The sequence below is a fragment of the Paralichthys olivaceus genome, chromosome 7 (genome assembly GCF_024713975.1).
Source record: "Paralichthys olivaceus isolate ysfri-2021 chromosome 7, ASM2471397v2, whole genome shotgun sequence".
NCBI lineage: Eukaryota > Metazoa > Chordata > Actinopteri > Pleuronectiformes > Paralichthyidae > Paralichthys > Paralichthys olivaceus.
Window position 1 is genome coordinate 19,508,560 of NC_091099.1, and position 16,391 is coordinate 19,524,950.

Sequence of the window (16,391 nt, forward strand, 5' to 3'; positions counted from 1 at the left end):
TGTCAGTGATGTTCCTCTTCCTGCCGTGAGGTGGCGCTGTGGTGTGATCCGCCAGGGAAAGAAGCAGATGAATTGAACATGTGAGTCATTGAGCAGCGCTGCTCTCCTCAGCCTGTCTGCTCTGTGTGTTCACTGTGATCGGATCCTGAAAGCATCACAGAGAAGAGGACTGACATCACACACACACACACACTGACAGAGTCCCCCTGGAAGAAGAAGAAGAAGATGTCTGGGACTGCGACCCCTCAGTCCGCCAAACTGAAGAAGGAGGAATCTTCTTTCCTCGGTAAATTAGGAGGAACCCTGGTGCGTAAGAAGAAATCTAAAGAGGGTGAGTGACACACAGAAGATGCTGTTTGTTTGTTATTGATACAGTGATGTTATGAAAGCTCTCTCTCTCTCTCTCTCTCTCTCTCTCTCTCTCTCTCTCTCTCTCTCTCTCTCTCTCTCTCTCTCTCTCTCTCTCTCTCTCTCTGTGTGTGTGTGTGTGTGTGTGTGTGTGTGTGTCCATGGTGCTGCAGCAGCAACATGATGAAGTGTTCTGCTGTGGGACGTCCCTGCAGCTCAGGCATGTTTCACTGAACGTACACTGAGACATTCAGCGTTTTTCTCAGCACTTCATTTCATCCATTCAACCTAACCCGGCTCGTAATTGTCAGTAAATCACAAAGCATGATGTGCATTGTGATCTTGATGTCCCAGTGTGTCTGTGAGAGGAGGGACAAAGCCTCCCAGCAGCTCCACGCTCATTCAGCATGAGGTCACAAACAGAAATAGAGGCCAGGGTCAGTGAGCGGTGACAGGAATGTAAGGTTATGAAGCAGATAGACATGGAAGAGGATTACACCTCTGACTTTATTCTGTTATTCTGTGGTCTACACACAAACACAAACTCACTGAGTCCTCTAGTTTGACCAGCTGTTGACCAAACTACTATTTTCTGCCTCTCACTGTCTGGACAGCTGCAGGGCTTAACAACTCAGTGTGGGATATATATTGTGTGTGTGTGTGTGTGTGTGTGTGTGTGTGTGTGTGTGTGTGTGTGTGTGTGTGTTTTCACAGCCATGTGTTTTTAATCACCATTAAAGCAGGACCACCAGCAGATTTTTTTTTATTGTTTAAGAGCCTCATTAAAGTCCACACTTCTCCTCATTTAAAGATTTTCACAGTTTGACCTCCTGAAACAGAGAAAACTTGTTTGAATATCAGATCCAATGTGTGTGTTTTGGGGGAAATGTCGAGTGAAATATTTCCTCTGTTGTGGCTTTACTGTGTTCACACTCACAGACGTCTGTTTAACAGAACCTGCCAATGAAACTCTTGTGTCAGGCTGAATTTGGGGAAGCAATGTGTTAAATGATCCCATCATAGAGCCTCAGTGAAGAACTGCAACAATATGATATGAATTATAGATTAGAGTGGAAACAAAGGATTATTACTCATTCATGACTAATGATTAGGTGAGGGGTATTCAGCTGCAACATGCAACTTCACCACTAGATGTCACTAAATTCTACACACTGAACCTTTAAATATATTTGTATTGTCGACTGTTGGTTGGACACAAAAGCAGATTGTCTTTTGGCAATATTGACATTTTTCATTATTTTACAAACTCTTTGATTAACAAGAAAAAAAACTAAGTGACATGACAATAATAATTTTAATAATAATTAGCTGTAGCACTGATAAAATAGTACTTTTCAGACGAGCTGGAATAATATGAGGAATGATAATGATTTTTTTCCCAATATTAAAGACATTTAAGGGAAAACACGGCACATTTATTGGTTTTTAAAATGATCAATTGCTACATTAAATCCTCAATCCTGAAAATCTTACCTCACATTAAGCTTGTTCTTGTCGTGCTGAACTTGAATGAATAACAATAAAAGAAATCAGGTGTTCCTCCGAGACAAAGACCTTTATTAGGTGATGGATTGTTCCGTGTTCACAGAAGAGGAGCCCTCGTGGCCAAAGTGGATTATAGCTCAGGTGAGACACAGGTCAGACTCAATCTAATGAATTTAGAAACAGTAAGAAGTGAAAGTAGTGGGGGGGGGAGTGACTGCTGCTGAGGGAGCACAGCTCGTGGCCTCACGTGCTGCTGCTGTTGTGGTTACTGTTATTTTAGGGTGTGGTACTTCATATTCTTTAGAGAACACACCCAGCAGAGAAGAGTTGCCACCGGAAAAGCTGCTTCACTTTAGCTGAATGATCATGAACAGTGGGAACAATTCAAGCTGCCGCACATTTCTTTAAGTGCAATGTCAAACCCTCCTCTGACTGTTGTTTTGGATAGGAAATGTTGCTTCAGTGCCATATAAAAGATAATTCCTCTATGTCTGGCTCTGTAGATTGTGATAAACTAAAGGAAGTGTGCATTTCTCTGACAAGTCTCTTTGCAGTGTAGTGCTGTATAATAATGATAGTGAAGTGAAGGCAAGAAGCAGGTTCTTGCTTTAGGAGGACTGTGAGGACAAGTGTCAGGTCACAGCCTCACAATATCATCATAGTGTGGAGAGTATTTATAACATACATCTGAAACATATGTTCCATAATGGATTCTGATAAGAGTAAGTCAACTCCTATTTCTATCCTGTTTATTCTTTTTGTCTATTCAATGTGTTGTTCATACATTAAACTTGACCAAGAAAGCACAATTTGAATGTTTTATCTTGTTGCTTTGCTTCTTCAGCTCTTAATTGATACTGGTGATTTAAGAATTGAACTTGCTGTGAAAACGTATTCAAATAAATACAAACAATAACATTTCCCGATTACTGGTAAACGATTTTAACTCGACAGTTATGTTATTAACAGTCGTTATCTAGTAGCTGTTGTGATATTGAAGGGTTGTAAGAGAAACAAAAAATATAAATTATAAGCAGAGTTGCTTTTTCAAGCAAAAATGCAGATATGGTCGTGTCAGTTTTATTTTATTAGAGTGTCACCAATAAACTAGCTGAGCTGATTGCTTATTAATATGAGTTTCACAATATGTTGATATTACAACAGATCGTGACATTACAACAGAATTACCACAGATGTGTTGGAGGTACTCACAGAGCAGTCAAAAGTTCATTTCACTCAGTTCTGTGCACAGTCACAATTCTTTAAAGACAAATGTTGCAAGATTTAAAAGTCCATTGTGTAAGATTTAGGTGAAAGGGATCTATTGGCAGAAATGTAATGTAGAATAATCCTCATGATGTTTTCACTAGTGCATTTCATCTAAATTGTATGAATTGTAGTTTTCTTTACCCCAGAAAAGGCCCTTTTTATTTAAATACTTGATATTTACACTGAGGGAACCCTCTCTACGGAGGCCGCCATGTTTTTTAAATTGGACAGACTGGACAAACTAAACACCTTTTTAGTTTTTAGACAATTAAAGGCTACCACAGTTTCTTTTTCATATTTGGAAGGAGAGGCTAAGGAGAGGGGCATTCAGCTGCAACATGCAATTTCAACATCACAAAATTCTACACACTGTACCTTTAAAAGACGTTTATGAAAAATGTTTGTTCGTTTTATGTTATAAATAAAAAATCCGCAGATACAGTACATGTTTTTGATTGACTCTCAAGTAAAAATATTGCTTTCAATTTTGTCTTAGTCTGAACAAGGTTCCACTTACTCTATCCTTAAACTCTTGATTTGAATCAGCACATCCAAAAACGTCAATCTAGATTTTTTAAGGAATTATATGAAAACCGCTTCTCCACAAGAATTAGTGAGAATTTTACTTTTAAACCCGTCTTGTGATGTTTGAATATTCATGTGATACAGCAGCTGTGTTCTCATGTTCCTGTCCTCTCTGGATCCCTGCTGTCCCTTCACTTCCTCTTGGGGATGAATATCGGAGTGTTTACCTCTGGGTGTGTTGTGTTGTACACTTGTGCTGAATCAGGGCATTGCAATGACAGTCCTTTATAAAAGTGATTTGCTGTTTAAACTATCGATACAGTGAGGAAGCCCTGCGGCTGAAATGATGGTGTGCACTCGGTTTTCTCTTGTTTTGAATTAAGGGAATAAATGAGGAAGAATCCCTCCTCCAGGGCAGTAGGTGGCGTATGTCTAGATAGTAGATTCTGTGATTTTTTGGTTGCTGGATAAAAATCATAGATATGCTAAGATATGAAGACTTTTATTTTACAGAATAATAAATGCAGAAAATTAGTTTTGCATTAAAGGTTTGTTATTTTCTTAAATCAAGTGTGTTTATATTGTGTTTTCTTTTTTATTTATAGCTATCTATAATAGAGTTTAGGATTAAACTGTAAAATATCAACCCTTAAATACTTATAAATATAAATATATACTATATCGGTATCAGAATATTTTAACCCCAAAAAATACATTTTGTTTTGGCTCTAGACAGAAGTAGCAGTAGCACCGCATTAACTAAATACAACAATGAATGGATATTAGGTGTAATAGGTGAGACCCTGTCCTCTGACATGTTTAATATCTGCAGAAAGCCCCCCGTGGAACTGACTCAGTGACACAGTCATCTGCTGGTGGCTGTTACTCACTGGTGCCTCTGTTGGTGTAAATAACTGCAGCTATATTTAAGGTCCGGTCTGTCTCCTCCATACTGCAGCATTATTTATAACTCCCCCTTGTGCCACTGTAAACCCCCCCACCGCCCCACCCACCCACCCCCACCCAGGAGGCTGGGTCGATTTCAATCTGTTTTACTCCGTTGTTTATGATGCTGGCTGATTATGTTTAGAGCCAATTTCTTCCAAAGCAAAAAAAAAAATTTTTCTACATTAATCACTGTGGACTTTTACATAAAGGTTTGTAAAACCACTGAGGAGCCTTTTGCTTGAATTAATGCAGTGAAGCTGATGCAAGGTGAATGTTCTCGACTGCAGGCTTTAGCTTGTTAACAGGAATACAGCAGCAGCGTGATTGATCATCGGCTGCAGCAGAACACGTTAAAGGCTCGTTGAAAGAGTTTGTCTTTGAAATAAGTCTGTTCTCTCAGGTTTCTGTGATCTGTGAAATGATTACATTTGAACAGAAAGAGGTTGTTGTTTTTGTGAGAAAATAAATACTATTTATGATGGTTAAAAAAACTATGCTGCACTCATAATCAATTAGTGGATATCAAGTCAATACTACCTGTGACATCTGTCCTGTGACCACAGACCAGAGGTTACTGTTGTGTCCAGTGGAGTTCAGTGCCTTGTGTTCTGTGGGACATCTTCTTCCTATCTCACACACACACACGCACATGCACACACACGCACACACACACGTACGACCAACACAAACCTCCCTGCGTCTCTGGTAACTGGACCGCAGAGGTGGGGTGGAGGGCTGTGACAGAAATAAACACGTGATGACGCCCCCTGCCACTGTTCAGCCCCAACCTACTGAGATTCACTCACGCACACGCTGAACTTACATGCACCTTACTTTCTACCTTTGCTCGCTGCCATCGGGGGAATCCGCAGGTTTATGGTAGAGACATGGCGGGGCTGCTGTGTGGGACCAAGAGAAAGAAACAAGGTAATGTAATTTTTCAGAATGTTTGGCTTTGAGGAACTTGGACGTGGGTATTAGGAAGTAGGATGTGTTACCTTCAGAATGTGATGATACTTGTTGTGAGAGGTCAACAAGTTGTGTTCACTGTCATGGTGAAATTAGTACTTTTTAGAATTGTCTTTAGTTGTTTTACAATTTCACATTCTGCTTACATCTGCTGTGGTGATTTAAATATATTTGCAATTTTGACAGATTTTACTTGACTATGTGCTGAAGCTCCGTCCAGCTCAGTGCAGAGCAGCAGTGATTCAGTCAGATGTACACAGAGGGAGGAAGCAGCACAATTATGATGAAATGGCTCTGTAATTAGAAAGCAAACTGCTGATCTGATGTGCGATCCAGGGCTCGGGTCTGCTCCCAGCTCGTAAGAGAAGCCTGAATCAGATAATAACTCTGTGGGTGCAGCTCTCTGAACAGGCTTTGAAGTCTTGGTTGTAAATAAACACACTGTTCTTTCATTTTATTCTCAATCAGATGATTTGACATGTTTTAATTTGAAAAAAGTGCAGCATTTTCTTCTTCACTTTATAAATAGTTGGGTCAATGACAGATTTGAGACCATTGATTGTGGTGCTGCCTGTTGGAGGTCTTACAAATTGAAATGGTGGATGATAAAAGCAACATGGCCATTAAGGGGAAGAAAGCCTTTAAATCCCAGGAGTGTCTCTCCAGTCAGGAGTGAAAGCATCTCAGCAGAAATTGACTTTCTGTGTCTCGTCTCTTTTTTTAATCAGTGTTAACGGCCCAGTTTCGGCCAAGTCCTGCTTCCAAGGATATTTTAGTGTGTGGGTAGTGATTAGTGAGCATATTGTAGGCTGGTACTGAATCAATGACAAAAATCACTGTGAAGTTCCAAGACACATGCTCAGATGTGTGGACACTGCTGTCCCCGGGATCTAGTCTGCAGAGAGGAAAGAGGTTCCCATGGCTGGAGATGTGAGGAAGTGAGAGACGTCTGACGGCTCTGGCAGCAGCTCAGAATCAACAGCTAGATAAGCTTATCCACCACTGCACTCGTCCTAGGGTTTCCTATTATTCTAAAATGCTGCAGCACAAGTAGATGGACGAAACTGATGAATATGAAATAAACTTATTTCACCTGGGTCTATAAACCATCAACAGTATGTCTCAGCTCATATTCTTTGGAATTCAGTATGAGATCGAAAAGTTTAAATGAAATATTTGCATCTATTGATTATTAAAATGAGCAATATGTTCTCTTTTGTTTCCGTGGAGATGCCATGAACAGAAGATAGTTGTTCAATCACTGTTTTCCATCTTAAACAAGGAAACAAATAAAAAAATAAGTGTTTCAAAATAAAAACTACTTCCATCAGCTACCTGTGACACACACACGCACACACATGCACGCACAAGCAGCAGAGGGTTAATAGAGGGTTTTATATGCAAATACCCACTAATAATCCTGGATGAGAGACAAAACATCCCCAGGAAACACAAGCCAGCCCAGCCGCCCATGCAAACCTGCCCAACTCCCAAAGACACTGATGAGGAAACACTAGAGGCAGAATTAAAATTAAATGTTTTGCTGCTGAGTTGTTTTAATTGAATTTGTTGCACGTTGAGCTGCTTTCTGAAAGTGTCATGGTTTTTTTTGTGTTTTTGTCTGTCCAGTGAGCGATCTCCATGAGGAGGGAAAAAATGCCATCAACGCTCCGATGCTTCCAACAGGGACCGACATCCATCCAGAGGACACACTGCTGGGTACATTCACACATTCAAACCAAGTGTTTGACATTATTATTACCTGATTATGTAAAATACCTTTTACTGTAATCATGATTTGACATTGTGTTGCTCTTCAAATGATGTTTTCAACTTCTCAAAACTGTGTTTCTGAGCTGACTGTCAGAGGTCAGTGAGGTCACAGGGAAATATGAATGCAACATGATGACTAATGGAGACTCTGACTTTAAAGGAGCAGGAAATGAAAGTGGGTGGGGGTGGAGACACCTCTGTCTTCTGTCACCATGTGAACCACTGTTGTGGGTAATAGTAACGTGTGTTATGGCTGTAGATTTGCATTTGTGAGACAACATGATGTGTCAGTACTGAAATGTGTATGGAGGAGTTTCACACTGATTGTCTTCATTTTCCCTCACATTGTCTCCATCAGAGGAAAACGCTGAGAGGATCATGTTAGATCCAACATCGAGGGAGAATCTGAAATTTAAAGATCTATTGAAGGTAGTCGCACAAACATGAAAAAATATAAAGCAATGTGTACACATGAGGAAGAGGTTTCATTGCATATGGACATGTTTCCAGGTCCTGATTGACTGGATAAACAGTGAGTTGGAGGAAGACAGGATCATAGTCAAAGACCTGGAGGAGGACTGTTATGATGGACAAGTGCTGCAGAAGTTATTTGGTGAGAACATCTTTATTCAGCTCAGTGTGCCATGTGGAGTGGAGACAGTTACACAATCAATAATTGATTGTTTAACTGAATAATATGTTGTTTCATATTGTGACATTAAACAGCAATTACAATTTTCTTTATCCCTTTTACAAGCTGTGCATTAGACACCACTGTATTTTGTTTATTAGAGAAATTGCACCAGTAATTCTCTAAGTATAGAGTTTTGTCTTGAAGTTTAATTCAACTTGCTGTGGTGACAGAGAAGAAAATTGTCAAGCAAACCAAAACTGGGATTGTATTGTCTTATAAAGCTCACTTACCACCCTCAGGAGCTGTGATTAAAGCTACGACCCCTAACCCAAACAGAGCTTCAGGGGTGTTTGTGATCGGTTATGATGTGATATGTCCCGTCTGGACATTTTAAATCAGTGAAGGTGTCACTTGTCTTATCGGGAGGAGGTTGAGGTTCAGATATATTTCATATTTGTCATGATCTTCACTCTAAACTCCTCCTCATATCAAACTCCTGCTTGATACAACAGATGAACATAGTTCACAGTAAAGAAACGTTCCTTCCTTCATTCTATAATATTTACTTAAAATAGTGTTAGTGTTAGTTGAATGAAAAACACAATAAATGATCCATGAACACAACATAAATGTAAATATTCTTACACCAGCAGTGATAATCTTTCATCCAGTGTCCACTGTGATAAATGTGTATTCTCACCAGTCTGCTGCTTCAAGATCAGTGCTTTGTGACAGGCTCCCCCTTCTGTTGGTTATGTGTCATAGGAGGCTGAAAAGTTCACATGTTGAGATTTATTTGTTGAATTGGCGCCGATAGTGTCTCATGTTTGTCTGTAGGCTCGACAAAAATATCTAGCAGATTGATATAAAGTTCATGTCATTGCATTAGTAAAAACAATCAAAATACATTTCTACAATAGTTGCATTATTGATTAAATTGACTTCAACATTTTATATGTAGCAGAACTCTGTGTTCTTTGGTTTGTTTCTTATTTCTTCATTTTGCATATCATACATTTCACATTCAGATTCTTTTCTTTCTCCACCATAAATTATTCTCGGGGTTTTTTTGTGTCATCAAAGAGAAAACTCGCACACTCAAAATCCCTCTTCACCTCCCCCTCTTATTTTCTTATCTCCACACTCCAGCTGGTTTCTTCTTCTTTTTTCTCCTACTTATTGTCCACTGTGCCAACACCCGATCAGTACTCAAGCCTGATTAAAAAAAAGTTTTATCATCTTTCAAACAAGAATAAAACATCAAGAATTTGCATATTTATTTATAAAAGTCTAGTGCTACTGTCATAATCTGCCTCTCTGGAGGCACTTGTTTTATTGTCACGTGCCTTCTGTGTTTGTTATTATTTGACATAACGTCCTTTGTCCAATCATCTTGTATATTTAGTCTCATAGTCCTCTTTGTCTGTTCAGCTCCTCAGTGTTTCCTCATCCTTCTGTCCCCTCGTCTTCCTCAGTATCTTTAGAGCTGTTGTTTCGGTTCGCATCTTTCTGCCTGATCCCTCTGTTAACCTGTTTACCCCCCGCCCCCTTTTTTTTTTGTTTTCACACTCCTTTAGCACTTTTGCACATTATGCAATCTCACTGTGTGGCATCAGTGCCCATTCTGGATTTTTTTTTTTCAAACACTGCTGCTGCTACTGCCTTTAAAATAATAATAATAATACTTGAACCCACACAGTTGAGGTAAGCCTCTTATTTTTCCCTAGAGCAAGACTCCTATTTGAGTTGTTTGGAAGATCTGTGTATGATACAGGCAGGAAAAAGGACCTTTTATAGTTTTGTAGTAACTTTCATCTTTTATGACTCTCCTTGAAATATCTTCTAAGCATTTGCATCTTCCTGATTCAGACTGTTTTTCTTTAAAGCACAGGCATTTCTCACATTCAGTGGTGTTCAAGAAAGTGCTGCTGCATGATAAAACCTGCAGTTATTCATGATTCTTTGGATTTGTGTTTCCCTCTGGGATTGTCCTGACACTATTGCATCTCCTCCACGTCTCCCCTTGTTGACAGAGAAGTTGTCGGGCAGGAAGCTGAACGTGGCCGAGGTGACCCAGTCGGAGATCGGCCAGAAGCAGAAGCTGCAGACGGTTCTAGAGGCCGTGAACGAACTGCTGAGGCCTCATGGCTGGACCAGCGAGTGGAGTGTGGACTGTGAGTTTAACTCTTAATGTCGTGTGCTGTTCAGGTGAAATTTAGAATGACACTTCAGTAACAAAGGTGAAATCCCAAGAGACAGATTAATGAAATAATAATCTGAATATAGGCATCAGAGGATGAAATGGCTTGACTTGAATCTTTAGTATGGACCAAGCTTCAAAAATATTAGACTCCTGTTGGAATATCCCTTTATCACATTACTGACTCTTTATTTGAGCAGAGATATGAGTCACTCTACAAACAAACATCAGAATTTTCCTACAGGAGCTGATGCCAGACTTGAATATATTCTTCATTAGTTGCTTTTAAAAAATTCCAGCTGTTACTTTTCACCTCTAAAAAAACTCCTTACAACATGAAGTTAGCTTTTTGTGCGTTAGAGCCGACATTGTGATTTTACTGTTACAGCGATCCACTCAAAGAACCTGGTGGCTATTGTCTATCTGCTGGTGGCCCTCGCGATGCACTTCCAGGCCCCCATCAGACTGCCTGAGCACGTCTCTGTACAGGTGGTGGTGGTCAAGGTAAAGTGGCCTGTCAAACTCAGACAGAAGTTTTCATTCATTTATTTCACCTTTATTTCACCAGGTAAGCCTCATTAATAATGAAGAGGGTCCTGGCTATTTGCTGTGAAGATAAGCACCTTAAATAACACGAGGCCGATAACATGAACCCAAAATCAGAATTAAACATAGATGCATTTATAGAAGTGCAAATACATATTTTTTAAAACAGTCATTTAATCTTTAATGATAACAAATTAAATTACCTCACAAACAAAAAATAATGAGGCAAACGCACCAAACTAAATCGAATGTTTTTCCTATTTGTCTCATCTGTAAATGAGATTATCACATCAACAACTTGAGCTGTTCTCTCTCGTCCCTTCAATTGTGATTTGAGCAGAAACGAGAGGGCATCCTGCAAACTGCTCTAGTGACCAAAGATCTGACGAGCACCACAGAGTAAGAGCTGATGCAGTTTCCTTTATACATGATCCTGTTTTCACACAGCCTGGCAAATTAAATGATTTTAAAATCTGTCTCTTTCTGTTACAGAATGATGATGGGAAGATTTGGTGAGTACCAGCCTCAAATTGATCTGTTTCATGATATAGTTTTATAGACGTGTTCCTTTAGAATGATCGATTCTCTGCTCAAAGGAATACTTCAACATTTTGAGAAATAAATGCATGCATAGTTTTGGGATACCAAACTATATTATTCCAATCTGATTCCAAATGATTCTTTTAGTATCAAAGTTATTAAGGAAATGCATCTGTTCATACATATAAATAATATTAAAGTAGAACATTTAAGTGCAAACCAGCTGGTATTATTTCGAGCAGGGGCTGGACCTAAGAGCAGGACTCAGACAACGATCAGCAGATTAATAGAAGCTTTAATGAATAGTTCATGTACAGATTACTGTGGAAGTTTAGGCGTGGTTGCGTTTGGTGTAGTGTGCCGCAGGCTCGACTGAGCATGGTGGCTCTCCCAGAGTGATCTGGCAGAGAACGGGAAGGCAGATAACAAGCAGGCAGGATTTAGACACGGCAGACAGGCAGGAGAACAAACCAGCAGACATGACGACCTGAGGCAGGCAGATCACTGAGAGACAGAGCACCGCTCCCTTGATTGAAACCAAACGCTGTTGTTTTTATGCTTTGGTGTTGTTTTCGCTGTGTCTTTATGTTAAGCTGAATTAGCTGCCTGCTGCTTGTAGGCTTATATTTACAAAAACACATACTGTCTAATATCTTTGAATCCTCGCTTCTCTGCAACAGAGAGGGATGCGTTTGACACCTTGTTGGATCATGCACCTGACAAGCTCAACGTTGTCAAAACGGTAAATAAAATATACTTCCTTTTTTTGAATGATAATGGATTTTAGGTTATAACCACTTGAAATTTGAGATTTTATAATCATACTTGTAATAAGACAGGGTCATATTCTCGTCGTCTTTTTAACAGTCGCTCATCACCTTTGTGAACAAACACCTGAACAAGCTGAACCTGGAAGTGACTGAGCTGGAATCTCAGGTATGAGATTGAATGGTATTTATTTCTGAAGTATTTTAACAAGGTGATCCAGTGAGATACTGAAATGATCATAAATATCACACCTGTAACAGGTTCTTATCTTCTCTTCATTTGTATTTTCAGATTTTAATATTCAGATTCATATTATCCAGTCTGATCTAGCTATACAGTTTCATCAGTGTATGTATATGCATTTTGTGTGTGTGTGTGTGTGTGTGTGTATGTGTGTCCAGTTTGCTGATGGAGTGTACCTGATACTGCTGATGGGGTTGCTGGAAGACTACTTTGTCCCTCTGTACAACTTCTTCCTCACCCCTGAGAGCTTTGAGCAGAAGGTGAGTTCACCCTCAACAAGGAAAGGACTTGTAAGATTTTTTATCGATATGATATGATGAAATTTACAGCATATTAATCTTCAGCTTTGTTTCCCCTCAGGTCCACAACGTGGCGTTTGCCTTTGAGCTGATGCAGGACGGAGGCCTGAAGAAACCCAAAGCCAGACCAGAAGGTAATTTACTAACATAAATACATCACACTATTACAAGATCAGATCAAATACATTTAGAGTTAATTTTCTGGAGACAGAGTGAGATCATGTGTCTCACTTGTACTGTGATAAAGGAAATGAATGGTTGAGGTGACCGTCGTTCTAAAGTTTGTCCAGTAGATGGAAACCTTGCTTTATCTTGAAACTAACTCTGGAGGGATGGTGCTGGGTTCATGTATCCATCAGCTGTTGTCCAGTCTGTACCCTGTTGAAGAGAGAAGTGTGTACACAAAGAATTGAAATATGTGGCTTCATGTTGTAATACTCTGACAAAAACTCATAGTACTCACACCTTCAGAATGTGTGATTTCACACACTTTAAAACATTAACCTGTCAAGCTATAATCTGTATCTCACTTCACAGAAATGCTCCAATATGGCCTCTCACTTTAATCCACTGAATTTTATATATTGACACTTTAGATTTTTAAATCAGATTTATTTGTTGTGTAGTTTAAAGAGAAATTAAAAATTCAGTATAAGTACTGCACACATAAGAGACATAAATGCTACAAACGTCTTAGGTTAACTACGGTTAAGCCTTTATATTGAACTCCATATATTACTCAATATATTGAACAGTATAATACCCTCTTATAGTGTATGTATCACAGATACTTCACATTTTCATGTGTATTTGTCCTTTAAATCATCCACATTTAAATTTAGTTGTGCATTGTCAAATTGCTCCATATTTACTATACCATGTTCGCTATTAACTTACATGACATTTTTTGCTCTTTTCTGTTTTAAATGTGCCTTTATGTATTAAATAAATCCTATTTTTAACACATTTCTTAACATATTTCTCTATTTCATTATACGTACACTTTACCATCTAAAGAGAATTGCAACCATTTCACTGCACATAACGTTGAATTATGCATCATTGAATCTTGTGCCAGAACAAGCTGACTCGCCCCACGCTTCAATGTCACTTCAAAAGCGTTACGGATCTCAGGACTTAATTAACATTTACCTGATCAACCCAAAACAGAAACCTCTTTAAGTATTCAGGGTTTTGCAGTGACTGAAAACATTACAGCTGTTAGCTTCGTAGCTGCTCTTCTAGTAAAGCATATATGTTTGCGATCAGCCCTGGGTTTGTGTCCATGTGCACTCTCATTATAAATGAAAGCAGAGAGCCATTAATGATATCAACAGTGTCACCCTGGCTAACAGGGGAATGCAGAAGATAAGGAGATTAGGGCACATTGGTTTAGATGTTGATGCAGTGGCTCCGCTGTAACAAATGATGTCTGGCTGGAATCACTTTAAATAGACCTGGACGTAATGAGAAATTACAATGAGCAATAAGCACTTGTGTAGAACACCATGGTACTGAGAGGGAACAAAGTGTTTTCATGCCTCTCAGTCTCTACTGGTGAGAAGTAATACATCATTTCTTTGGAGCTATTTTGAGCTCCATTTCATTTTGAGCTCCATTTCATTTTCATTTTTTGATGGAAAGTCGTTCAACAGCAATCATAGCGGAAGTCTGCTTTGTATTTTAAATAATGTTTTTCTCAGTTTTTCTTTCCTCCAAGGATCCAATTTTTGTCAAAGGTCTAAGTATTGTGAAACTCCTTAAAAGCAGTCTGGAAAAACTCCAATGAGCTCTGCTTTGTCTCATTTTCTGTTTTACAGATGTTGTCAACCTGAACCTCAAGTCCACCCTCAGAGTTCTCTACAACCTGTTCACCAACTACAAAAACTCTGAGTGAACTCGTCCGCTGCTGCCTGCTGATACCACTCTGAACACTGTGCTGATGTTATATGTTACAGTCTGGACACTGGAGGCCGACTGGCACTGAAGGTCATTATGTGTGACTTAAAAAGACACAGGGGAGCAGCCTGAGAAGGGCTCTGTGTGTTTTATATCTTCCCTAAATGTCAGTATTTTTCTTCTGTCCTTAACTGCAACACAGGAAACTGTGCAACCTTTATCCCTGCATTTGAATACACAGCTGTCACAGGTAGAAATGTACATGTATGTACAAAATGTACTAGGGGAGCATGTAGAAACTGTCAAAACTTGACAAAATTTGCATCAATTATATATATATATATATATATATATATCCTTCAGATTATTTAAGGAAGATTTTGTTATATATTATATAGTGTCTAATAAAGCTTGGTATAGAAAAAAGGTTGACATGCTTATTCACTTCTTTACAGCATCTCCATAGTCTTTTTGAACAGTAGGACAGGCTGAGCAACAGTTATACACAAGCATGATAATGTAAAAACATAAAATAAACTAGAATGCCACTCATTACAGCAGCAGCAGCACACAACAAAATTATTCTCCGAAGTCCACATCCAATTCTTCCAAGTTTTGTGGTAATCTATTGAGTAGTTTTTGCGTAATCCTGCTGACAAACAGACAAAGAAACAAAAGTAACCTCCCTGGCAGAGGTAAAAAAAGGCCATGCTTTATTTTTGCAGCAGTGGCCATCTTGCAGAGCTGCAACATGGGAAATCACAAGGTTGATTGGCTGATTTCAACACATACAATTGATAGAGAGACCGAGAATGAAAGACAGACACCATCCCTCTGTCATCAAACACGTTTCACACCAAACAGTAGGGGCCAAACTCTTGTTGTGTCCCTCCCATGGTCCACAGTACAGGAGTTATCTGCTGGGAGCTTGGCTGTTCAACATATAAGAGTCAGAATGGCTGCAAGAAAAGACAATATGAACCATAAGCATAATAAACACCTGAAAGTATTCAACTCTTTCATTTCACATCAGATTCCTGAGCCAGAGAAAGGCACGGCTGATGCAAAACAAAGAAATATTTCTCAGCGTGTCTCCATGACTTCCATGGCAGTCAGTCAGTACAAATCATCAGACATACGGAAGTTTTATATTTCATAGACACTGAAATATTCTGTAATTTTCCTTTTAAAATGTACTGCTTCCACCTCTCCCCTGTCCCAAGAGATCCACAACATATAGGAAATAATGGGGGTGGAGTTCAACTTATAGAAATAATAGTGATTTCAAATGTTAGCTAAATATTGTGAATTAAAAAAGACAAACAAATAGAACAACTTGAATGAATGGGACATAGTATAAACAGAAACCTGGATTTAAACCAATGTAGCTTGGAATCCTGTTTTGGGTTATTGAGATTTATGTCAGATGATTTGTTAAATCATAAATAATCATTTGCTCTTATTAATTTCCTGCATAATAATTATCAGTCATATCTGGCCCATGCACACACAACAACCATAAAACCTTGTGTTAGTCGGTTGGGTTCATCTCATAGGGCCTGAACTGAGCCGAATGAGTGCAGCTATCGCAGGTTCTCGATAGAGCTGCAGCAGTAACTAGGAGGATTTAAGAGAACAGTGGACATTTAGGTTAAAAACATGGTGGAAAGAAATGTCGAATTGAAATGTACGGACACTTGAATGACACCATAGGAGCAGTATCGGGCACTTCAGCTTTTCTTTCTGTTGTTTTTTTACGTTTGAAGAAGTGGTCACCATTTACTTCAATCGTATTAGATTTGGTTGCGACGCTGTTTACTCCTGAAACTCCAACAGTGTTTTGTGGACTCAAACACTTCACCCACCCCTCCATTGGCATAGTGGTGAGTGTATAGATAATGAGTTCATTTTCATTTTTGCGTAA

At 39.1% G+C, this 16,391-nt stretch overlaps 1 protein-coding gene across 3 annotated transcripts; it reads left to right on the plus strand.

The window, feature by feature from the left end:
- The first annotated feature begins 65 nt into the window (after window positions 1-65).
- Window positions 66-14,893, plus strand: parvb (parvin, beta). 3 transcript variants are annotated; one of them, XM_020078472.2, is made up of 13 exons: window positions 66-331; window positions 7,195-7,284; window positions 7,697-7,767; window positions 7,849-7,951; window positions 10,006-10,146; window positions 10,561-10,676; window positions 11,059-11,117; window positions 11,211-11,230; window positions 11,939-12,000; window positions 12,126-12,194; window positions 12,428-12,529; window positions 12,630-12,702; window positions 14,389-14,893. In XM_020078472.2, the coding sequence occupies exons 1-13, from the start codon at window positions 226-228 to the stop codon at window positions 14,463-14,465; spliced, it is 1,089 nt and encodes a 362-aa protein (XP_019934031.1). In that variant the 5' UTR covers window positions 66-225; the 3' UTR covers window positions 14,466-14,893. The 3 variants fall into 3 exon arrangements, with proteins under 3 accessions (XP_019934031.1, XP_069384150.1, XP_019934032.1); XM_069528049.1 differs by lacking the exon at window positions 66-331 and adding an exon at window positions 2,363-2,576; XM_020078473.2 differs by lacking the exon at window positions 66-331 and adding an exon at window positions 5,214-5,523.
- The last annotated feature ends 1,498 nt before the right edge of the window (window positions 14,894-16,391 follow it).